Below are 25,229 nucleotides of genomic sequence, written 5' to 3'. Positions count from 1 at the left end.
GAGGACTAACCAATACCACAATAATTTTTTTAGCGTTCTGTAATCACTAATACTGTTGGTTTTGAGCAGCAGTGGCACAAAGCTTACATAATTTGTTGATACCTTACATAGAAATTTTTCGACACAGTATAGTGAATATAGTTTAAATCTCTTCATAAAAGTCAAGCATTACAAAACACATTCATTATTCTAATTAAACATGATTAAAAAATGTAAATAATAAATATAAGGACGAATAAAAACATACTCTGTGTTAACCAACAGGTAAGAGTAATTTTACTTGAGGAAGATGTTGACTGATCATAATCACTTTTTTCTCTTTTCATTGTCTTCACTGTATAAATCTATTAAATCTATGTTAACGCTACAAAAGTTATTTTTCTGTTTTATTGTTTGACTTGCATCGATTTGTAATTGTGTGATGTGCAACCGTGATGGAGTACTCTGCCGTGATCGTTCATGAAAACAAATGTTTTTTGATTGGTTATTAGTACTATTAATCTAGTACAGGATGTGTTGGGATTTTAACATTTTATTAACATGCTGAATGCACTGCATATTCCCAGTGTGTACCAATGCAGTTCCCAATATTGAGTTATTTGAGAGGGTTGTATTGCTGTTGTGTGTATGCGTGTAAATATGTAGTGTGTGTGTGTGTGTGTGTGTCATTTTGTTTGTTACTAAGCCTCGCCCACTCTGTGGTATTAAGAATTGTGAAATTTCACTGGTCTCTACAAACTAGATATCATAGCAACCTTATTTGCAGGAAATATATATTCAATATGTATCATTACCTTTAGATTATTTTATCAGTGCTTTGATGCAACCTGTGTTGTTAAAAGCGCTATATAAAAAAATTATTGGTTGATATAAATCACTTATATGTCCCCCTTATTGTTAAATGTGTTTTTTTTTTGTTGGCTTTTTGTTTTTACACACATACTCACAAATACATATACATATATACACGCAAAATACATTTCAGATGTCAAAAAATACCAGACGAAAATGGCACTTCTGGTGGCCATTGCTTTTCTTCCGAAAAAAGAGAAACGGTAGAAAAAATGAGCTGAAAATATGCCATATAGCATATAGCGCACCATCCCTGAGTGCATTGACCGTACATCAAAGTCCTTGCCATCGTTATGAAATTTTTTTTCTTTAATGAAAACGTGGCTCATAAGATCCTCATAACTCTAATAAAATGCCTCTTTACACTTGTAAATTAGTCATAACTTGTGGAGAGAAATAGCACAGACACTGAACAAAACTTTGTCACTTATATTTCTCTCTCTATCTAGATCGATCTAGATACAGATCTATATGTATATGTATGAGAGAGCGAGATATTCAGAGAGATATATATTCACCTACCTTAGAGAAACATTTCTGGCCTATAGTCCATATTGTCTTTTCTCAGCATGTATACTTTTCTCTGATTATGCAAATTAATCAGATATAAATGCATGTGATGTGGTTCATTCAACTGAAAATGTTGAAAAATACAAACGCAAGTTTTATATATTTTATTTTGTATTTCATTTTATTTTTTGTTAGAAACAATTGCTTTGTGTCAGTGAGCGTATAACTGTACTTTGCATACACTGGTCATTGCAGGATCATTGTGAGGCTCTTGTGTCATTTCAGCACTTCCTGATGTATGGTGTTGTCACACTGTGGCGTCGCTGTGCTCACTGGAGCAAACCGTATTAATTTCATAGGTCAGGTCATAGTCTGCAGATTCTAACCTGACACAAGTATTGTCTAGTATGTGCAAGATACTTGTTCTCTTTTCAAGTCAATTGAAATATAATTTCAGTTCATTTTAATCTATACGAAACCGTGCAAGACCACTACTTTTTCTTTTTTTTCTTGTTTGGTAAATAATAGTATGAGCACAGTTGCTGACATTGTATTTTTCCATGCAGGTTGAATCATTTATACTAGACCAGGAGGATCTGGATAACCCCGTACTAAAGACCGCTTCAGAGCTCCTCCTATCCAGCGCAGCAGACGGAGCCGACCTCAGAACAGTAGATCCAGAAACACAGGCCCGGCTCGAGGCATTACTAGAAGCAGCAGGTACATCATCCGGCCGGCCCGATGTGATCGCATTAAGCCTAATGATTTATCCTGTCTCTGCATGCATGTGCTCACAACTTCTGTTTGTTTGTTCAACATCTCCACAGTGCTGAGCATGAGTCGCTCTTTCAGTTTCTGTGTTTTAGACGAAAGCTCAAAATCCTACAAATTGCTTTTTTTTTTTGCCGCAAAACCCCTGCAGAATTGTAAATATTTATAAACACTTAGGGGTGAAACAACTAATTAATTATAATCAATAAAAATAACTGGTGGCAAATCTCATTAACTGCACAGAGAACACTTGCATTTGATTTAATTTTATTACTTTATATTGTAACCTTTTATACGCTACCGTTCAGATGTTCGTGGTTGGTCAGAATTTAGTTTTTAAAAGAATTGCTCAACACTGCATTTATTTCTTTGAGAATTTAGGGCTAGTCCGAATATTTTGTTTTTGAGCTTCGTTAGTAATCAACACAGAATATTCAACGCTTCGGAGGGAGGGGGCTGAACGTATTCTTTTCTCTAATAAAGGCAGAGAAAAGTCTGTGTCTGTTTGCATTTTTATGTCAAGAAACGTACATCCAGTCGACATCATGCGTGGCAGGTGTGTTGCTGCGGACCCAAGGAAGATTTTGTTATGAATAAACTCTTAACTAGTACAGAATGTCGTGACCTGGAAGCGGCGTGCCTCACACAAAGTACACAGGTCTGTTAAGAGCAATACTTTTAATAAGGTAGCACAGTCTTAATTTGTAAGTTGCACGGTCCCATAACAAAGCAGAGTTACGGACCCAGCGTGTGGTTAGAGGAGGGAGAGGACCAGTCATTTTTAGTTATTGAAAGACTTGTTTTTATGGTGTTCGTACGCCCATGAAAAACCTAGAAAAGCTATGGAATTTTTGTAAAAGTAATGGAATTTCTTTTTCACATCTCAGTATAGTATTTAATAAGTACATGCATAGGCAACTTCCAAATTTATGAGGAAAATGTAGCATATAGCATTTTATCCCTATAATAGCAGATTTGTCAGTCATGTTAATTTTAATGAAAACTGATGAGACATGTTTGTGACGATGATCATTTTTGTTGAAAAAGAGGCAAAATATTCATGAATAACAGTAAGACCATGTATAAAGCATTCTAATGGTTTAATTTTGCACATTGTTTAAAATAGAGCATTGGGTGAGATTAACATCCAGTTCATTAAGGAAATAATACATTTTTTAAATGTTTGTTGTTGCCCTAACAAAAAAAAGGTTACATAGCAAAGTGTTAATCTGTTCCTCTTATGTGTGACATTTATTATGAACGGTAACAAAGAGCTTTATCTGGGTCTCTCGGCTAAAGAGTTCACGATTACAGTATATATAGATCTACTACTGATTGAGCAGCACAGGCAGTTTGAGTTCACACGCAGAAATATCTGTATACGGAGAGAGTTAGCGCTTAATATAGCCATGTGAATCCTTAATACCAGTTTATTTTTACATGCTTTACATCCTGTAGCATTTCTAGTCCTCGTGGCCCAGAGTGAACCTCCATTGCATGCGAGTGCTGACACGTTAATGATCTACGGCACCGCGTAAAGGGTCTTGGGAGGGCTTAGGGTCAGTGTCACTTGGATTTGTCTGCAGAGCATTTGATGCATTTACTGTTTTATAAACTGGTGGCTGTACTTGGCACCAAGTTTTGCCATGTTCTGTTGACCTAGTCTGCGCATTATGCCATTGTGTGTGCTTGTTCGGGATGAGTTGGTTTGGGTGAGGCCCAGCATGTTAGGCCTGATTCTCTACACCGGCCTGCCCTGCCCCATGAGCGGATAGTTATCTCGCAGAGGAACCAAAGGGGAGATTAGCGGCAACAATGAATTTCCATACAGCAGCAGCAGCCTCACTCATGACTCAGCACTGGCCTTTAGTACACTTGTGTACTGTCTGTATGTGTATCTTCATTTGTGTCTATGAGCATCTCTGTCGCTTTCTCCATCTGTGCAGAGCTTGCGGACATATGTCTTTGTTTGATCGTTTGCGTCTGTGTGCTGTCGTATTGTCTTTCTTTCACTTGTTCTTGAGTTACCTACTGTTTACACACGCTTTGACGTGTTTTCATTCCACCTGCACTTGTGACTGAACACCTCCGTGCCACGTGGTTTACCAGCTACCACACGCATTGTCTGTTTTGCGTCATCCTACGCTTTCATAGGAAAGCAAATACTGCTCTTCCTGGTTGAGGATAGGAGCAGATCTTTATTTATCGCTTGGAATCTGAATATTGCCACTTTACATTTTGCCTAAGGTAATTTGCTTTAAGATTTAGAGACTGTCTATGCTCAGATACTGCAGATTTTGTGAACATCCAAGGTGGAATTGAAAACACAGCCTGCATTTTAAATGTGAGGTTTGGGAATGGTGCATAGCACGCAAGCGTTTTTTAAGACATAAACAACCCTTGTTTGAGGGAGATCAGAGGTCGACCGGTTTATACTGAAAATAGCTTTTGAAACTGTAACAAAAATTTGATTTATTGCTTCTTTTTAAAATATTTCTTCTACATGACAAACACACTATGTAGTAATGGGAATAAAAACTGTTAGCCTTGTCTAGATCTATGTATATTTCTATATTTTTAGGGGGTTAATGAAGTTGTGACGGCATGCTAAAACAAATACTGGTGAATGTAAAACGTTCGCATAAATGTGCAGATTCTCTCTTGTTCAAACACACTTAGGCTGTGTCTACACAGAGCCAGAGCTTTCTCTAGTTAATAAAATTGTTGTTGCTTTTATGTGACGTAGCAGTGTCTGACTAGGGGCGAGATGTGGGTTGATGACATTATTTCAGAAAATTACATAGATTCGCAGTCCACACGAAAGAGTAAGGGTGGCGTTTTCAGATTTATCCACTAATAGCTCTGGCTTCTATGTTCTATAAGATGTTCACAGTTCTGTTTATTAACCTAAGAGCGCCAAGATTTATGGACTGCAGCTTTAAATAATGCAATTTATTCCTATGATGGTAAAGTTGAACGTACAGCATCAGTTTCTTTCAGAAATCATTCTTTCATGCATAAGAAATATTACTCAATGTAAAAAAGCAGTTGTGCTGCTTTGCTAAAATATTCCACAAAAGTCCGGTTAATTTGACCAAATTGACTTTAGGACGGACATGAATAGTCAAACATTGGAATATTCAGTTTGTAATTATTATTCGAATAATAAAAACATTTAAAATTTTGCTGTTGATTTGCTGGCCATGACCGCTAATCACAAGCTTGTTTAAAAATAGTGACAAAAATTAGATCATTTAAAAAAGTGTTTTTTTTAGCCTCATTTTAATAAATGTATTCGTTATTTATGAGCCCATAATCGAATGCCATATTTTTATAAAATGCCTATCCCTAGTAAAAATGTCTTCTCATATCAGTTCAGTTATTTACTAATTTAAAATTATTTCTTTAAAAAATCTTACTGACCCCAAAAGATTTTAATTGGTAGTGTATTGTATTGTACCATGAGGTATTTGCCATTACCCTGCCCTAGTTTATAGAAACTTGCTGGTCGTCTCCTGTTTTCTCACAGTACACACACACACACTCTCTCTATTGATACAAGACCTCACACTTACTCACACACAGACAATTTTATACAATATTTCCTGCTCTCACAGGCACATGTAGGTGGGTTAAGTAGGCTTACATCTAATTGTGAGAACTTAAAATTTCCAGTTATTTGTGTAATCATAGTTAGAAATCATGTTTTATGCACATTTCATTTTGCATTTTGGACCCTAAAATGCAATATCGGTCAACCTCTAGTAGCAATTTGATTTTAGTAATTTTAATTAGTAATTTGATTTAATTACTTGATAACCACCTTTTTTTTATCATTGATCACATAAGTCTGATTTGTTTGAGCATTTACAGTGTGTTACGCCATTCTTGAACTCTGCAGGAGCTTTAAAATTTGAAGTGAAAACATTACTAAAACTGCATGGTGTGACATAGCTAACTAGCCATTGTATTTCCTGTGAGTGTGAGTGTGTTGGGCCTGTACTAACCATGGATGCGTTTGTTCTTGCTGGATGGCGTGTGGTGCTGGTGTGGGGCCGGATGCTACAGGCATTGGTAAACTCTCCACTGCCGATGGCAAAGCCTTTGCAGATCCAGAGGTGTTACGCCGCTTGACGTCGTCGGTGAGTTGCGCGCTGGACGAGGCGGCCGCCGCCCTCACCCGCATGAGGGCCGAAAACACGCTCAACGCCAGCCAGGCCGACAAGTAGGCATCTTTTCTCACGCAAACATCATTTCTGTGTCCGCACATCATGATGCAACATTCATGTTCAACCAGCAAGAATTACTTCATTGTTCAGGCTAAAAGCTAAGCACTGTTAAATATGTGTTTTAACGTTCACCGCATGTTTAAAGGACACTTGATATTTTGAAACCTCTGTAATTAGACACAAGCAGCTGTGTAAGTCTTCTCGCTCCTGCACGAGCCTTCAGTTAGAGTAGTTAGCTTAGCTTCGCCTGCACAGTCGCAGTAATTGTAGTAGTCTGGTTATTTTTAGCCGTAGCCTGGCTGAGGCCTGCTCGGACGGCGACGTGAACGCAGTGCGGAAGCTGCTAGACGAGGGACGCAGCGTCAACGAACACACAGAGGAGGGCGAGAGCCTGCTGTGTCTGGCCTGCTCGGCTGGATACTATGAGCTCGCACAGGTACTGCGTACAGACTCGAACACACTACCAATCCTGGTGACTGAAACAACTCCTCCTCACATGCATAAATAATAAATAAAAGTAAATTAAATAATTCAAATTAAATAAATAATTGAGATGTGAAGGTTGTGTGTAATTTCTGCACCTGAAGCAGCACTGAACTGTATTAGGAAAAAAATTTGGAAATTAATTCTATCTGCCTTTTTTCATTCAAAGAGGGACTTAAATAGTAGTTTTTAGCTGTGTGATTTATTTGTTGTTTGTAAATTGTTACCACGCAACTATCTATATGTGACCCTGGGAGATAAAACCTGTCATAAGTACAACAGGTATATTTGTAGCAATAGCCAACAATACATTTATATGGGTAAAAACTTTTTTTGCTTTTACATATCTTGGTCCATGATGATTTTTTTAATGTAATTTTCCTTTTGTAAATATTTAAAAAAAAAAAGTATGGTCCAGGGTCACACGTAGTTATCCAACTTGATCTGCATACGTCATACTGCACCATTACAAAATATGCTATAATATCTCCCAACTCTAATCTGCTAAACCTGACTATAAGGTAAAATATTGCAAACCTAAACATTTTTACTAACATTGTTCTGTAAAACTGCTTCAAAACTGTATATTGTTACTTCTCTCCAAAAATGAACTTAACTAGTGTATTATCAGGTCCAGTATCCTTAATATTGATACCTCAAATTTAAGATTTTATTTATAAATATTTATTTTGTGTGTGTGTGTGTGTACATGTATGTGCAGTAAGTTTTATGCAAGGTTGTACATGTTAAAAAGCGTGTATAAAGAATCTGAAGAATTCAGACCAATTCTACCATTTAAAAAAATAAAACAATTTGATTGCAATTGTTTATGGTGCTGCTAGTGGTGAAGAAATTACATGCTTTACCTTTGATTTTCAGTTGTAGTATAAGCATGCGCTGTGGTCGTTTGGGGAAAAACATCTGTTGATATGCGTTTGACTGTTTGTAGGTCTTGCTGGCCATGCATGCTAACGTGGAAGACAGAGGGATCAAAGGAGACATCACGCCACTTATGGCTGCTGCAAGCGGTGGTTACGTCGACATCGTCAAACTGCTCCTAGTTCACGGAGCCGACGTTAACGCACAGTCCTCGACAGGTACAACTTTTACTTATTTAAAAAAAAAATGAAATCAGAATGAAATGAAAGCGTTCTTAAATGGACCAAAAAGAGTAAAGTACATTTTAACCCTTGTGCAAGAAAACAAACAAGTCTTGTGCTTGCAAATACAACTTGTTCATCCATTGCCTTCCCCTTTCTCGCAGGTAACACAGCCTTGACATATGCATGCGCTGGAGGCTTCCTGGATGTAGTAAAGGTGTTGTTGAAGGAGGGTGCAAACATTGAAGATCACAACGAGAACGGTCACACTCCACTAATGGAGGCTGCCAGTGCAGGCCACGTGGAGGTCGCTCGTGTGCTCCTGGAGTACGGCGCTGGAATCAACACACACTCCAATGAGTTTAAGGAGAGCGCGCTCACACTCGCTTGCTATAAAGGTGCGTCCCAATGCATCATAGAGTGTGTTTATACATGTACACAAGACAATAACTGGAATATGGTAACTCTTTTGGATACTGAATATGACAGTAGCCATATGGCTGTATTTATTTGAATTTTGGGTCTTACATGAGGCTTTTTACAGAATTTCAACTGTAATTGAACATTTATGTTATATATCTGCACAGTGAAGTTGTGAATATGACTATATTAAATACAGACAGAGGAGAATATAAGCAAATTGCATTGTAATACATAGCTAGTATTTCCAGTAGAGAATAACCTTAATAGATGAAAAACATGCATATTGTAGTTTTTCTTTTTTTTATTTTCTTTTTACATGTACGTAATTGTTTGGTTTGGCGGTAGTTTTTCTTCTTCTTCTTTTTTTGGTCTGTAAAGAAATTATTTTATTTAGCAAGGGTTATTTAAATTTATGGAAATTGAAGGATTATTTTAACTTTAGTAACAGAAAACAAACTGCAACAAGTATCAATATCAATACTATGCAGATATTTTGTACATTTCCTACCATAAATATGAAAAATTAATTTCTGATTAGTATATTCATTTTAAGGACTTAATTTGGACAACTTAAAGCAATTTTTCTTAATATTTAGATTTTTTTTTTTTTGCACCTTCAAATTCCAGGTCAACGGTTGTATCTCATCCAAATATCTTCTGTATACTATAAAATCAGTCCATATAAAAACGTTTCTGTCTGTTGTTTAGGGCACTTGGACATGGTCAGGTTTCTCTTAGAAGCAGGAGCCGACCAGGAGCACAAGACAGATGAGATGCACACTGCACTCATGGAGGCCTGCATGGTAAAACGCTCTCCTAACTACACAGTCTGTAGGTACTTCTTCTGATGTTTAAGTCTTTCGAGACCTTATTCTCGTGCTTGATTTGTGTAGGATGGGCATGTGGAGGTGGCACGGCTGCTATTGGATAGCGGGGCTCAGGTAAACATGCCTGCTGACTCATTTGAGTCGCCTCTGACGCTGGCTGCCTGTGGGGGCCACGTGGAGCTGGCGGCGCTTCTGATCGAGAGGGGGGCCAACCTGGAGGAGGTGAACGATGAGGGCTACACTCCTCTGATGGAAGCAGCTCGTGAGGGCCACGAAGAGATGGTAGCGCTACTCTTGGCACAAGGTACTGGGGTCACCTCAGTTTTATACAGTTCACCCGTAGGACCCGCCATTGTTTAATACACTTGTAAATACAGTTTTGAACCAACTTAAAAAAAAAGTCATGTGGCCGAATGTGTATAGCTAGAACATACAAATGTGTTCACAGTATAAAAAGACATGTTAAGACCAAGTGTAAACTCTGTGTGATTAGACCACTGAAAAAGTGAACAGGATCCAAGTTATTAATGTCAAGATAGCCTTTCTAATTTCACAAATCGAGGGATTATTTTTTTTATCGGTTGGTTTTAGGTGCAAACATTAACGCTCAGACAGAGGAAACGCAGGAGACTGCATTGACTCTGGCGTGTTGCGGAGGCTTCCTAGAGGTGGCTGATTTCCTCATCAAAGCTGGGGCGGACATTGAGTTGGGTTGCTCCACCCCGCTCATGGAGGCTGCGCAGGAGGGCCATCTGGAGCTGGTCAAGTACTTGTTGGCTGCAGGTGAGGCATTGCATCAGGTGTAATTTGTGAAATTTCAGTTTTTTGTGACAATGTAACATGTTTACACACTACTCCTCTATCTGTTCAGGGGCTAACGTCCACGCCACGACAGCCACGGGTGACACAGCTCTGACATACGCCTGTGAGAACGGACACACAGATGTGGCTGACGTGCTGCTGCAAACAGGGGCTGACCTGGTTTGTGGATAACCTTTTTTTTTCCATTATTGTATTTGGTAACACTTTATATTAAGTGACATTAACTGCTATGTATTACGTTTTAAATTAATTTGGGACAAAGCACTTATTGTACATGTTTTTACATTTGTACTGATTTAAAAAAAAATACCTGCATGTTATTACTACTTTATTCTTTTTTTTTTTATTTTTTTTTATTACATTTATAATTACTCTGTATCCCTTACACCTTAACCCACCTTTAAACTTACCCGTATCGCTAAACCTGTCCATTGGTGTCTGATTTTTCAGGAACATGAATCAGAAGGGGGCAGGACTCCACTGATGAAAGCGGCCAGAGCAGGACACCTGTGCACTGTGCAGTTTCTCATCAGCAAAGGCAAGTTGCAATGTCTCAAAACAGGGCTGCAGCAAACGATAATATCAAATGTTAGTCAACACAAAATTGTCACCAGTTGTTCAGAAATGGCGTTTTGCAGTGGGGGAAAAACATTTACACCAATTTAATGTATTAATGGTTCCTACATTTGTATTATATGCGAAACAATTATAAATCTGCTTCTTTTCAATTATCTGCGTTGTATTTTGAAATTAATTTTCACATTTGTGTCTGTAGGTGCTAATGTGAATAGAGCCACAGCCAACAATGATCACACAGTGGTTTCTCTGGCTTGTGCGGGGGGCCACCTGGCTGTGGTGGAGCTGCTGTTGGCCCATGGTGCTGACCCCACCCACAGACTGAAGGTGAGGGGTCTCTTCAGATGCTAACGGGGGTTATGTGGTCAAAAACTCTGTTTGGCCCTCTGTTAATAAGAGTTTCTCTTCTGCTCACAGGATGGCTCCACGATGCTGATTGAAGCTGCTAAAGGTGGTCACACTAATGTGGTGTCCTACTTGCTAGACTACCCAAACAACATTCTGTCAGTCCCTGCCCCAGACCTGTCCCAGCTCACACCCCCCTCTCATGATACTTCTCAGGTGAGTGGAAACATACACGGTCATTACAAATTACTCTCTTCTACATGTACTCAAAGAAATAGTTCACCCAAAAATAAAAATTACCCCATATTTTACTCACCTTGAAGACATCCTTAAATAACACAAATCAGTTATTTACATTTAGAATTTTAAAACTAGGAATATGTTACAAAAACCCATTGATCTAACACCCTATCTCCTGTGGTTAGTTTTACGTCACAGCACTTGTTTATATATATATATATATATATATATATATATATATATATATATATATATATATATATATATATATATATATATACTGATTTATGAGCTTCAAAATAATGTCCAGTATCCGCCAGCATTATCAAGCTTGGAAGAGGAAGGAAAAATGTTTAAAAAGCTCTCACTGTGTTCATCTGAAAGAAGAAAGTCATATACACCTAGGATGGCTTCGGGGTGTGTAAAATACAGAGCAGTTTTAATTTCTGGGTGAACTACTCCTTTAATGCATTGAAATATGAAAATGGTAATTTGTGGAACATATGTTTTATAATAGTTTGCTCTTTTATTTAATGGTTTAAATTTTGTTTGACACACAGGCCCCTCGAGTCCCATTCCAAGCCCTGGCTATGGTGGTGCCCCCCCAGGAGCCAGACAGAGTGCCCTCCACCATCCCCACACCCCCACCCGTTACAAGCAAAGGTTGGTTTGTCTAGTAAAGTTACTCTATTTGACAAGATGTTTTGGTTAAGATGACTATAGTCTTCTTCAGATTGTCCAAGTAAAAGATTTTTGTGCAAATCCAATCATATATAGCAAGTATAAATGGCAAAAAGGGTAACACTTTCAGTGAAGCCTGTATTTGTAACATATTATAAGGTTTTTCTTAAGGCATTATAATGCATACATAATGGTTTATAAATGACTGTATAATATGTTGTATCATCTCATGACTATTCAGTAACATAAGAGCATATTTAACTATTTTTGGTTATTGCTTTTAAGAGTATGATGAGTAGGACAAATACCACTTAATATATTTTTTTTTCTCAAACAGCCATAAGATCAGATATTTAATGTAGGTATAAATGCAAGTGCATTTTTGAAATTTGCATTCAGATGTGCATTTCCATTTAGGATGTAAATAATCATAAACATCACTTTTGAGTCACTCCAACTATTGTTGCCATTTTTTTCCTGTTTATTGCTCTCACAATAAGAAAAAGACAACAGACTCTGCATTCAAACTTGAGATGCTTTGAAATGCTGGTGTAAAGGAGGGCTTTGAGTATCGAAATGCCTTTGGCTGCAGAGAAACACATTTAGTTAACTAGAATGACTTGACTCTGTTCATGAGTTGCACAGCATGCATGAATTGTTAAGCATTTGTTTGGTTTTTCCTCTCAGGCGCGTCCAAGCAGAGGCTGAGCTCTCTTCAGAGCAACTCCGTGGCCTCAGGTGGCCTAGACGCCGACCTGCTGCCACCCTTCCACCCGTACCAGCCTCTGGAGTGCATCGTTGAGGAGACAGAGGGCAAGCTGAATGAGCTGGGCCAGCGCATCAGTGCCATTGAGAAGGCCCAGCTGCAGTCGCTCGAGCTCATCCAGGGTGAGCCGCTCACCAAAGACAAGATCGAGGAGCTAAAGAAGAGCCGCGAGGAGCAGGTGCAGAAGAAGAAGAAGATCTTGAAGGAGCTGCAGAAGGTGGAGCGGCAGTTGCAGCTGAAGACGCAGCAGCAGTTCACCAAAGAATACATGGAGACCAAGGGGCTCAAGGAGGAGCTGGGCCAGGCGGCAGGGGTGGAGATGCCCGGCACCCCCCTGCCCCTGCAGGCCACACAGCTGGGCTCTGACAACGAGTGCGAGGTTAATCGCAAAGAGGAGGACCACAGGCCCACCCCAACCAATGAGGACGACGAGGAGGACGAAGAGGAAGAGGATGATGATGAAGACAACATCGACTGTGCCAAGCTGCCACAGGTGGACACCTTTCTGTACAGTGAGGCAACGCAGCCGCCTCCACCTCCGCCGCTTCAGAACCAGGTCCTCCAGAGTCCCCCTCTGCAGACCAGCTTTGTTCCCATCCAGCCTCTCGCCCCGCAGCAGTCCACAGACTTCAGTAATGCAGAGTACCCGGGAAGCAGCAGCCCAGACCTGCAGAGGGTGTTGCTGGGACAGCAGCTGACGGGGTTGGGACCAGGGCTTCTCGCTCAGGCTCCCGATGGACTCATGGTCGCCACGCCCGCACAGACGCTCACAGATACGCTTGATGACATCATGGCAGGTGAGCTCACTGCGACTAGGGCTTTGTTTCCTTTCAGGATGTCAACCAATTATAAGAAATGGAATAACTGCATTACCATTGGCAGTTAGATCAGGCTTTTGACATTATGCTAAAATATGCCTGATTAACAATGTTTAGTCTGCTCTCAAAAGTTGTTTATATCTACACATTTAAAAATTTATAGTCTTTCTCTTCCGATGAAAAATAGTGATGGCTCATCTTGTGTAAATGGGTGTGTGCAAATGTACGGCCAATCAAATTCTCTCTAGAATAGGAACATCCCTCCCCCATAATATTACATTCTATTGAGTAGCAATAGCTAATAATGTTTTGACTTGTGTAAATTAATCTTTGGGGATGAGCACTTTAAGCAGCACTGACTAGAGTGTGTATATGACCAAAATATTACATCATCATAAGTCATTTTATTTCATAGTAACAATATATATCACAATATAGTTATTTTTGCTTTAAATAACTTTATTCTTGTCACTAGTGTCAATTTCACATAAAATGATATTGCCTAAATAATAATAACAAAAAAGCTCACTGAATACAAGTACATAATTAATTAAATACCAATTTAAAGCTATACAATGTATATATCTTTTCGTATTGATTTATTCTAATGTAGTATTTTGATAAAGTAATCACTTGTTGCATTTCAGTGGCTTAAAATCATGTTTATCAGGACCCCGTAGCACAGCAACATGTAGAGCATGTAACCCAATACAGTCCAAAGTCTCTACCAATTAATTACCCTTTTTTAATTTTTAATGTGTTCAATTTTTATATGCTTCATTTACAAATGTAATGATTTCAGTATGAGGATGTATTATTGATGAAGTCATTATAGTTTAATGTGTGTTGCCAAGTTATACTACATAATTTTTAATAGTTTGCTTCATTGAAATTAAGCTGGAATAAAAAGTAAATTAGTTGAATGCTTAAATGTATTGTCTTTGCAACTGATGGAAAGTATACGTCCAAATACAAAAAATTTAAATGAGAATAAGGCTAAATTACAAATATTTACAAAAAATGGAATATACCAAAATAAAATTGAATTCAAAATGTTAATATTTGCTCTGTGTCTTTTGCAGCTGTGAGCAGCAGAGTGCCTGTGGTAAACACTACAACTTCGCCCTCCCCTCAGCCTTCCGCACAGACGCCCATCAACACAGTCTCCCCACCCTCCATGCTCCCTCTGTACCCCTCAGTGGACATTGACGCACATGTAAGACCCATTTTCTCTGCATTAAGCAATGAATGACTGCTGTGGAACAAAAACGAACAAAAAAACAAATTGGACAATCTGATGCATCAATTTAAGCAAATAATTTTTTTCCCCTCAGACTGAGAGCAATCATGATACGGCGCTGACCCTGGCCTGTGCGGGTGGCCATGAAGAGCTTGTCTCAGTGCTCCTTGCACGTGGGGCCAACATTGAGCACCGGGACAAGAAGGGTAACGGGCTTCTTCGTTTGATTCATGAAGTTATGTCGGAAAGGTAAATTTACAGAGATTTTGAGTGTCGCTCTATGTGTCTGCCCATAGGGTTCACTCCCCTAATCCTAGCTGCCACTGCGGGCCATGTGGGTGTGGTGGAGATTCTACTGGATAAGGGAGGGGACATTGAAGCTCAGTCTGAGAGGACCAAAGACACCCCTCTGTCCCTCGCCTGCTCGGGTGGCAGACAAGAGGTAGATAAGACACCAGATAAGTTTTTAAACAGTCAAAAATGCACCAAAGACTTGGAAATACATTAGTTTATCTCTATCTTTACAGGTGGTGGAACTGTTGTTGCTCCGTGGGGCTAATAAGGAACACCGTAACGTTTCTGACTACACCCCGCTCAGCCTGGCGGCCTCAGGGGGCTACGTCAACATCATCAAAATCCTTCTGAATGCTGGTGCTGAAATCAACTCTAGGTCCGAAAATACGCTCCCGTCGATTTGATCAAGACTCATGTTAAGACACGGTTTGTTTTAACAGTATTAACTCTTTATTTCTTTTTCAGGACGGGCAGTAAGTTGGGCATTTCTCCCCTCATGTTGGCAGCCATGAACGGCCACGTGCCTGCGGTGAAGCTGCTGTTAGACATGGGCTCTGATATCAACGCACAGATCGAGACCAATCGTAACACAGCACTGACCTTGGCCTGCTTCCAAGGCCGAGCAGAGGTGGTCAGCCTGCTTCTGGACCGCAAGGCCAACGTGGAACATCGCGCTAAGGTCTGTGATCACCATTGCACGTGTTATTACTTGGGCAGTGTGGTCCTTGTGTAGGGCAGCATGATATGAATGAAATTTGTTACATAGGAAATCTTTTCGGTGTGTAAAAATGATAAAAACTTTTTTTGGCACTTAATTGGTAATAAATGTTAATGGAAACTTTTGTTTTTCACACTAGACTGGCCTCACCCCTCTCATGGAGGCTGCATCTGGCGGATATGCTGAAGTGGGTCGTGTGCTGTTGGATAAAGGGGCTGATGTCAATGCCCCTCCAGTTCCCTCCTCTCGTGATACTGCCCTCACCATTGCTGCAGACAAGGGTCACTACAAGTTCTGTGAGCTTCTCATCAGCAGGTGTGACATTGTAACTCTGGTTGTTTACAATAGCATTCGATCCTCTCTCCAGAATGTAGCATCTCACGCTGCTTTTTCTGCTCTGTCAATGTAGAGGGGCTCACATTGACGTGCGAAATAAGAAGGGGAACACCCCTTTGTGGCTTGCTGCTAACGGTGGCCACTTTGATGTGGTTCAGCTGTTGGTGCAGGCTGGAGCCGATGTGGATGCAGCAGACAACCGCAAAATAACCCCTCTCATGGCAGCGTTCCGCAAGGTGAGCGGTTTTTGTCTTGCCGGCCGTGGGATTGACGAGCATCTTGGCTTATGTCTAAATGTCACTTGTGCTAAAGTAATGGATGATTGTCTGTTGTAAGTCAATAAAATATATCCTTTTTTTTTTTTTTTTTTAGGGTCATGTAAAAGTGGTGCAGTACCTGGTTAAGGAAGTCAACCAGTTCCCATCTGACATCGAGTGCATGAGATACATTGCAACTATTGCAGATAAGGTATAAAAGCGACCAAAACAAGGCCTTATATACTTATATAGGACACTTTACATGATATGATTGGGATTTCTTTATTTTACATTCACATCGTCACTCTGTAGGAACTGCTGAAGAAATGTCATCAATGCATGGAGACCATTGTCAAAGCCAAAGATCAGCAGGCAGCTGAGGCGAACAAGAACGCCAGCATTCTACTTAAGGAACTTGATCTGGAGAAGGTTTGTGTCTCCAGAATGGCCAGTTAGTCTAACTGTTTAGCTAACTAACTTTTTTGAGGATTTTCATATTTGTCACCACAATCAGCAGCAATGATGTATCAATTTCTTCTCAAATTTGATCATAGTCTCGTGAAGAAAGCAAAAAGCAGGCTTTGGCTGCAAAGCGAGAGAAGAGAAAGGAGAAGCGCAAGAAAAAGAAGGAAGAGCAGAAGAGGAAGCTGGAGGAAGAGGAGGCTAAAGTGAAAGAGGTGTTCTGTGAGATGCAGGATCCGAAGGAGGACTCTGCAGAAGGTGAGAAGCACACTGTCTATACCCAGATATCATAGAAAATAGCTAGATTCTACATGTTTTTAATAAAATGTGACCTTCTGTAGTAATGCACTGAATTTTCATAAACCAAAAATGCACTAATATTAGCGGAAATCATTGACCAAGTTGTTTAATTAGTCCTTCTCCAATGACACATTCTGACTGTGACGACATCCATTTCATGTCTATAAAGTGGATAAATTACAACAGGCAAACATCTGAGCTGTGTGGACGATAGGGCTGATTTCTTAATGTTAGTCTGTCTTTATTTTGAGGGAACAAATTAATAAAAAAAAATTCCCACAATTAATCGATTTTGAAATAGCAACAAACTATTACATAATTGTGGCATCTGTAATTGTGAAAGTGGCATTTCCATTGTATTTTAGTATGTTTTAATACCAATTAATAGTTGTTTTTTTTTCATTTAAAGAATAAACTAATCCATTGTGTAATTGACATGAGGCTCAATACTGTAGAAAATGACGAGTTAGCGTTATGTTCGTAAAAATATGGCATGCATTGCTTCAAACAATGATATAAACAGACTTAAATAATCACAATTTCAGTTTTAAGGGAATAATTGACAATTAGCATTTTTGTCATAATTGTGCATCCCTAATCTAGAGCTATTGAATTAATCAGATTATATCCAGAAATTGGAAAAAATACAATAGTCAAGAGTTTTTACTGAGCGATATTTACACCTTTTCCAGTGGTGCACTTTCATTCCTCCATGAAAGCCCAGATTTACATGCAAATCAGTAAAATCATGTACAGACATTGTATTCCTCCTTTTATTATTACTGGCAGTTTAATTATTTTCAATCATTTAAAGACCTTGTTGTTGTTGTTGTTATTGGTAAAACAAATAATTTAATAATTATTATTATTATATTTAATGAAAACGAGCTATTATATTACAGGCACAGTTTAAAAGGTTTCAACACTTAATTATATAGAAACTTGCCAATGTACAATTTTTTTTTTATATGTATTCAGTAACTTATTTTATTTAAATGATTTAATTTGTTTTTGGCTAAAATTATTATTATTTTTGTTTCTGTAAACTGCTTCTGATGTGTTATTTTATCCTGCAGAAGTGGAGGTTCCCATTGAGCCCCCAAGTGCTACCACCACCACAACCATCGGCATCTCCGCCACCTCCACAACCTTCACTAACACGTTCGGCAAAAAGCGAGCCAATGTGGCCACCACACCAAGCACCAATCGCAAAAACAAAAAGAACAAGACCAAGGATTCACCTAGCGAGCCGATAATCCTTCAAGACCCACAAGTGGCGCTGGCACAGCAGAAAGCCGACAAAAATAAGATCCATGGAGAACCTCGAGGGGGTGGGGCACCAGGAGGCACCAGTGACTCGAATCTAGACAGCACCGACTGCAACAGCGAAAGCAGCAACGGCAGTAAGAGTCAGGAGCTCCCTGACCTGCCTTCATCGTCGTCCTCTTCCGCCCCTTCGGTCCTTGCAAGCTCTAACCAGCCACATGTCCCAAGTGAGAAGAGACAGGGGCCATCGCTCCCAGGCTCTCGTGAGGAGAAGGTCACAGTGTCCATCTCCAAGCCACAGCAGAAGTAAGAATTGATTTGCTTGCTGCTACTTCATTGTGCAATTCGAGACAAATTTACTTGGCAAATGTCACATTACCTCAGCATTTGACAGTAGTTTTTGTATTTAAAATATGCTATGTTTCACTACAGGTAATAGCTGAAAAAACTAATTTCAAAGGAAAACTTGTGATTTGAAAGCTGCATTTGCATTTTGTAGATTTCTGCAGAATTTATTTGGGAAGGTCATTAAACTTTCTACTTCTATTCACATTTACAGATCACATGAGTTTAACAGTGACTTGACCCACAGTTCCCTGCCCCCCTCGTTTAAGACTATTTCACTGCCAGTCACCTCACCCAACAGTAAAATGAACCTCACTAGCCCAAAAAGGGGCCAGAAGAGAGAAGAGGGGTGGAAAGAGGTAGTTCGGAGGTGAGTCACTTTCTTTTTTTCTTTCCTTTTTTTTTTTTTTTTTTTAAGTTACAACTTAAAAGTAACAATCAGTCCAATAAGATTTGAGCTAGGATCACATGACTTGAGCAGCTGCTGTTGCACAAAAGGGTAGGAATGGTGGCGCTGTTTTGAAAACCAATGTAAACAAGCACAAAAGAAGAGTATCCTTGATAAGTGAGTGCATTGTTATCTTTGGTTTTTGAGAACATTTTTTTCAGATTTTTTTGTATAAAATAAATCATGTAATCTGTAAAGCACCTTCTGTTTTCTTCCCCATGCACAAGTGTTGCGAACACATTTAGTCTAGATCTTTCATATTAAAAAAAAAAACTTACTGAAACATTTTTCTACACATTAAATATGAAATAAATTTTTAATTTAAAAAAATTTAATAAAGGATTTTTATGACATTAACATACATTTTCAAGTGTAGTTTGATGTTAATTGTCTTTCGAATATAATTTTAGGGTGTAGCTTTTTTTTTTAAGCATTATAGATAGTTTGTGTTTCTGGTGTAGAACCAAACTTGTGTTTGCTTTAATTTAGATGTCAAATACATATGAGATATATATCTGAGGAAAAATGCGTTGTTGGACAGTGCCACCTAGCACGCAGTAGTGAATTAGAAACTTTCGTTTCACGATAGGTGTAAAAGCACCGTTCGTCTTGGATTCATCTTGCTTTGTGCATCACGCTCAGTGTGGAAAGGCGTTAAGGATCCAAATGTCTTAGAAATTTGGTGATAAGCTCTTTACAACAATAACAGTAACAGAACTGAAAGATCCTTGCAAACACTGGAGTACTGTGTCATCGGCTTCGCTTGGGCAAAATTCTAGCTATGTCATTTCTCCCTTAGATCCAAGAAGCTCTCTGTACCTGCCTCTGTGGTGTCTCGGATTATGGGTAGAGGTGGCTGCAATATTACGGCCATCCAAGACGTTACAGGCGCACACATCGACGTGGACAAACAGAAGGACAAGAATGGAGAGAGAATGATTACAATCAGGTAAAAATTGTGCAGAAAGTAAGACACTAGCAATTGACTGATTGTCCTTGCTGGAGTTTCTTACATATACTTGGTTTGCAGAGGTGGCACCGAGTCAACACGGCATGCGGTACAGCTGATCAATGCGTTGATCCAGGACCCAGCAAAAGAGCTAGAGGACCTGATCCCTCGCAACCACATCCGGCCGCCTGGTGCCAACACCAAAATCAGCTCCACCTACACAACCTCCACTGGGGCCACAAGCACTACTGCAGCCAGTTCAAAGGGCCTGCCATCTGTAGTGCCTTCCTCCGGCGTGTCCTTCCAGTCCTCCACCAACTTCACAGCTCAGCAGGCTGGCAAGTTGGGCAAAAGTATGGCACCGGGCGTCAGGCCCCCCTTCGTTTCTTTGCCACCCCTTGCTTATGCTCATCCTCAGCTGGCCCTTCTCGCAGCCCAGACCATGAACCAGATCCGCCACCCTCGATTACCCATGGCGCAGTTTGGTGGCACTTTCTCATCCTCTCCCAACACTTGGGGTCCGTTCCCTGTTCGTCCTGTGAGCCCTGGTAGCGCTAACAGCTCACCTAAACACAGCGGTAATTCTGTGCCACGTCCCGCCAGCTCCGCTCCGGCCCACATCGAACATCCTTCTGCTCCCGTGTCCAGCACCTCAACTCCCACTGCCTCCACCACTTCTCCCACCAGTACCATACCCGCCAACACCCCCACACCTTCTTCTGTCAGGAAGCAGCTTTTCTCGACAGAGCCCAAGTGTGGGGCTGGAGTTACTGTGGCCTCCACCGTCAGCAGCGCTCCCTCTGCGCAGGTAGCTCAATCTCCCATCAGCTGCGCTCCCACAACCCCTACGACTCCTCCACCTCCATCTGCGTCCATTGCTCCACCTCCGCAGCACCCCCCTTCCCCCAAGCCAGAGCCGGCCAGCCTCAGCACCCCAGTTAAAGAGAAGCCCGTCACAGAGCTTGCCACACCTACCGCAGGAGCTCTATCTGATGGGCCCAGCCCCTCTGCTCCCTTGCACTTCACTTCGTCTCCCTCTGGTCCCTCGATGCTGCCTGTACAGACCGAGAGCCGGCAGCCACTTCCATCACACTTTCCCTCCAGCACAGAACCCAGCACCTCTTCCTCATCACAGCCAGGCTCATCTCACCCCGCTACTCGCCTGCCACCTCCGACCTGCAGCAGCACAGTCACTAATACCAGCAGCGCCTTACCTCATTACGCCACCCCCAACGCGCCCGGTGTGTCCCCACGCATGCAGCCACCGGCACCCTACTACCCCATGGCTCCAGGGGCCCTTCCGGAGCAGCAGTCTGTGTTTGTGCCTCCGGGAGCCTCGCAGGAACCCCTCAAGCAGCAACAACAACAGCCTCCACCTCAGCCCAGCCTGGCTCCGACAGGCATGCCCCCTCCCTCTCTTCCAATGTCCTCCACTATGGGCATAATAAATGGCTCTCAAATGCACCTGCATGGTGGAAAAGCGCAATTGCCCCCCAACTTTGGCCCTGCGGCTATCTTCAATCACTTTAGCAGCATCTTTGACAGCAACCAGGTGGGCAACAACCAGGTTTGGGGTGCCTGTCATCTACCTGCACGTACTCCTCCAGAGCAGCCCTACAGTGGGCCGACTAATGCATATATAAGTGGAATGGGGCAGATTGAAAGTGTCATACCTCCTCCAGATGGCTCAAAAGCTCCAGGATATCGCTGTTCCTCGCAGCGAATTGTCTCCAGTCCAATTGGTGAGTGTAATCTTTATATCAAGGGTGTCCCGTTGTGTTCCTTGAGGGCCACCTTTTTTCAAAGGTTTGCTTCATCTTGCATCAAAACACCTGTCTGGAAGTTAATGGCAAGACCTTAATTTAGTCTTTAATTAGGGTTGGACCTATGCTGCGTTTAAGTCCTAACAGATCATAATTACGACATAAGGGGCATTCAAGTCGCTTTGGTTGGAATAATATGGTGATTTAATTTATCTACATAAAATTATCTACAAAAACTTTTCTCAGCTGACCTGAGAAATTAGAGAAAACATTCCAACAACGTTGAATCAATATAATAAAAATGTAATCCTGTACACCTATCAGATAAATATAGACTATAGAAATGTATGTTTGAGTTTCTGGACTGATAGTTTGTGGAATTGCATCTACAAAATAAAAAATAAAGAATCTGTATTAATGTATTTTTGCTTTTTTTGCTATTTTTTTTGTATATGTACATTACAAAACATAATTGTAGTAATTTCAACAAATTTACTGTCAATACAGATTTCTGTACTTTTGTAGTCTTGGCATTAAACACTTCATAATTACGATCTATGTTGTAATGTGGCCCTTCAGGACCAGGACAGGACACCGCTGCTTTAAACAGCATTCATTATTGCTCTTGTTGTTGCTGTTTTTGTTTTATGAATTGAGGTCAGTCTGTTTGTGTTCACTGTGTATCACAGGTATACACCCTATGGACAACTCTATGTCCTCGTCTACTGCGCTCCCCAGCTTTACCACAAGCATATCTGCCAGCCCTGTGTTTCTACCAGGTCCTGCTCCTGTGGGCACACCCTCCTTCAGCCGCCAGCACTTCTCTCCCCATCCCTGGAGTGCCTCCACCTCTTGTAAGCCTTTATGATGCACATGCACCATGGAACACATAACTATTTATAAGTCCATATTGCTCATGTGTTCTTTCTGATGTCCCCTTCATTTCTTACTGATTTTTAGGTGAGTCTCCAGTGCCCTCTGTGTCTTCCGGGGCATCCTCGCCTCTTTGCACATCTACAGTGACTCCCGCTCTGATCCAGGCAAAACCTAGTAGCGCCAACCAGCAGGACCGTAAAGTGCCCCCTCCAATTGGAACAGAGCGCCTGGCCCGTATCCGGCAAACTGGCACCGTCAACCACACCATGCTGCCCACCAGCTATACCCCACCGGTTGGACAGGGTGGCATCTGGTCTTTTGGAGTGGGCAGTGCCTCCGGTGAGTCTGTAATGCTGAAAAGTCAGCATTTATTATTCTAAATGTTAAGAAATAAACATACTTCCATATTTAATAACAATTGACTGTTCGCAAAGACCCTACGTCCTTAGTTACTGTTGGCATGGCCGACAAACAATGCCGCTCTCACACTATATGGTCTCACACAGTGAAAAATACATTGCAGAGCCAAAAGGAAACTCACGACACACTGACAGAGAAGACAGAGCAGGTTACTTCTAATATGAAACTGTCTCTAGACTCTTAGCTTTGTAGGTCACTGTATTGCCTCAGTTAATACACGTGAAATGATCTTCTTTTCATATTTAGCATGTGTGAATATGCACATAGTGAATATGAATGAACATCAAAAAGTATTTTACTGCAATTGCGGAACACACAATTTTTCACGTTTGTGTCCACTTAAGATAACCACAAATCAGACAGGAGAGTAGATTAAGACTAAGGCATATAATGTTAGCTGCTGTTACTGAAACTTGCAGTAAAAGACCTGTCACAATTGTTTTACTGTGTTTGTGTGTTTGTGTGTGTGTGTGTGTGTGTGTGTGTGTATAATCTCCTGAAGTTCATGGGATTTTGTCCAGTGATTAAATGCACACGTTTTTACATATTATATTTTTTTAACACTAAGTATTTCAACTTAGGTGCTGCAACCCATGCATACGGCGCTGGACATGACCGGTTTTCTGGTATGCAAAACAAGTAGTTAAAAGTAATTCCTTGGCTGCCACAGTAAATGTAATAACCTATCATCAGCACAGCGTAACCCTAATCACATTTTTATGTTTTGTTGTATTGAAAAAGTTTAAATTCAGCTATTTAATCAAGTTTTAACATGAAGGCGGCACATAATATATGCATTTTGATTGGTCAGATTGCCTGTCAATCAAGCTCTTTGCAAATGGTCAATTGCTTTTCATTGCCTTAAAGTGAAGAATTGGGTTTTGAAATGAATAAATATCTGTCCCACAGAGACAATGTCAGGCTGGTCTCAGCCCCTAATGGGAGGGCCAGTGATGCACCAGCACATGCAGGAGCCGTCGGCCTTTTCTCAGCACCAGGCTATGGAACGAGATGATACTGGGATTGTGGCTCCTTCTAACACTTTCCACCAACCTCTGCCCACCAACTTCATGGATTTTCCAAAGGTACTCTGCGGTTTAAAAATATAATATGTATATCTTATTATTTAACAGTATTGGTTTTTCTGTTAGTTTAAATTGGGAATCTTAATTTGTAGATCTACTCACAAATGTTTGGTTTTGTGTACCGTGTAGGGTCTGCCAATGTACGGTGGCACGATGATCCCTCCTCACCCGCAGATGGCGGAGGGTCCTGGAGGCCCTGTATACAATGGTCTTCACACTTCTGACCCTGCTTGGAATCCCATCCTAAAGGTTGTTCCCAACACTGCTGAGAATTCAGACCCACAGCAGGTGATTTCTCTTGAGTCGACCCCAACTGAAAGCGTTTGTGAATGCATAAATCCTTTTGCGGTCTAACGCTTTGAATTCTTGCTGTTGCAGGTGTGGCCTACCTCTTGGACTCCACATGCGGGAAACGTGCATCTGAATCATGTCAACTAAACAGATCGAGAGGCCTAGGAGCAGTAACAAGAAACATGTTAAAAAGAACAAGATAATTACCTAATTACTGAGACGTGGTATTAACCTAGATGTGTCCCCCAAAAAATGTTAAACAAGTTAAATTTGAGAGATGGACACCCTCGATGTGCCTAACTAAAAAGAAAGAATCCAGTGTGGGATTTAATGTGTTTACCACTGTCTATGAACAAATCGATTGCCTGTTCAACAGGATACATTCTGAGTAGTATAGCCATTTTGACATTTAAGCCCCACGTAAAAGTGTTCTTGGTCGGCAGGGCTCAATAGGACAGTGCGCTATTTATACTTGGCCAAGACCTAGATGATTGCGTAAAGAATGAAATCAGACCTTTTAGAGTGGTAAATACCTGTATAATTGTTTACATACTGAAAAAGGGTTAAAAATGAGAGTAAATTTCATGTCGTATAGTGGCTCTACTTTATGTAGCCTGTATTAATGTGAAATATTTACCTTAATATTCAATAAAAAGTTGGAAATGTATCTGGTGTGTCTTAATCGGATCATTTTGTTATAGCATAGGCGACTATTCTCAATCAGTTTTCTACACAT

At 40.6% G+C, this 25,229-nt stretch overlaps 1 protein-coding gene across 6 annotated transcripts in view; it reads left to right on the top strand.

Moving 5' to 3' along the window:
- The window catches only part of ankhd1 (ankyrin repeat and KH domain containing 1), a 34,814-nt gene extending 9,654 nt beyond the window's left edge, over positions 1 to 25,160 (top strand). The window contains exons 2-35 of one of the 6 annotated variants that reach the window (XM_043221817.1): positions 1,929 to 2,082; positions 6,235 to 6,358; positions 6,651 to 6,798; positions 7,795 to 7,942; positions 8,110 to 8,343; positions 9,077 to 9,171; positions 9,262 to 9,499; positions 9,787 to 9,978; positions 10,067 to 10,176; positions 10,468 to 10,555; positions 10,793 to 10,920; positions 11,011 to 11,154; positions 11,739 to 11,841; positions 12,547 to 13,422; positions 14,526 to 14,659; positions 14,778 to 14,889; positions 14,980 to 15,125; positions 15,211 to 15,353; positions 15,443 to 15,656; positions 15,835 to 16,010; positions 16,105 to 16,267; positions 16,404 to 16,499; positions 16,601 to 16,717; positions 16,843 to 17,008; positions 18,127 to 18,622; positions 18,876 to 19,031; positions 19,909 to 20,058; positions 20,140 to 21,800; positions 22,511 to 22,675; positions 22,782 to 23,036; positions 23,699 to 23,743; positions 24,027 to 24,202; positions 24,332 to 24,490; positions 24,581 to 25,160. In XM_043221817.1, coding sequence (XP_043077752.1) covers positions 1,929 to 2,082; positions 6,235 to 6,358; positions 6,651 to 6,798; positions 7,795 to 7,942; positions 8,110 to 8,343; positions 9,077 to 9,171; positions 9,262 to 9,499; positions 9,787 to 9,978; positions 10,067 to 10,176; positions 10,468 to 10,555; positions 10,793 to 10,920; positions 11,011 to 11,154; positions 11,739 to 11,841; positions 12,547 to 13,422; positions 14,526 to 14,659; positions 14,778 to 14,889; positions 14,980 to 15,125; positions 15,211 to 15,353; positions 15,443 to 15,656; positions 15,835 to 16,010; positions 16,105 to 16,267; positions 16,404 to 16,499; positions 16,601 to 16,717; positions 16,843 to 17,008; positions 18,127 to 18,622; positions 18,876 to 19,031; positions 19,909 to 20,058; positions 20,140 to 21,800; positions 22,511 to 22,675; positions 22,782 to 23,036; positions 23,699 to 23,743; positions 24,027 to 24,202; positions 24,332 to 24,490; positions 24,581 to 24,640 — 7,572 coding nt within the window. In that variant the 3' untranslated portion in view covers positions 24,641 to 25,160. Of the gene's footprint in view, positions 1 to 1,928; positions 2,083 to 6,201; positions 6,359 to 6,635; positions 6,799 to 7,794; positions 7,943 to 8,109; positions 8,344 to 9,076; positions 9,172 to 9,261; positions 9,500 to 9,786; positions 9,979 to 10,066; positions 10,177 to 10,467; positions 10,556 to 10,792; positions 10,921 to 11,010; positions 11,155 to 11,738; positions 11,842 to 12,546; positions 13,423 to 14,525; positions 14,660 to 14,777; positions 14,890 to 14,979; positions 15,126 to 15,210; positions 15,354 to 15,442; positions 15,657 to 15,834; positions 16,011 to 16,104; positions 16,268 to 16,403; positions 16,500 to 16,600; positions 16,718 to 16,842; positions 17,009 to 18,126; positions 18,623 to 18,875; positions 19,032 to 19,908; positions 20,059 to 20,139; positions 21,801 to 22,510; positions 22,676 to 22,781; positions 23,037 to 23,698; positions 23,744 to 24,026; positions 24,203 to 24,331; positions 24,491 to 24,580 lie in introns of all 6 variants that reach the window. The other 5 variants (XM_043221815.1, XM_043221814.1, XM_043221813.1 and 2 more) reach the window with 5 other exon arrangements.
- Positions 25,161 to 25,229: the final 69 nt, after the last annotated feature.

Source organism: Puntigrus tetrazona, chromosome 21 (genome assembly GCF_018831695.1).
Source record: "Puntigrus tetrazona isolate hp1 chromosome 21, ASM1883169v1, whole genome shotgun sequence".
Taxonomy (NCBI): Eukaryota; Metazoa; Chordata; class Actinopteri; order Cypriniformes; family Cyprinidae; genus Puntigrus; species Puntigrus tetrazona.
Note: the sequence above shows the minus strand (reverse complement) of the source record. Positions and strands in the feature narration are given on the sequence as shown.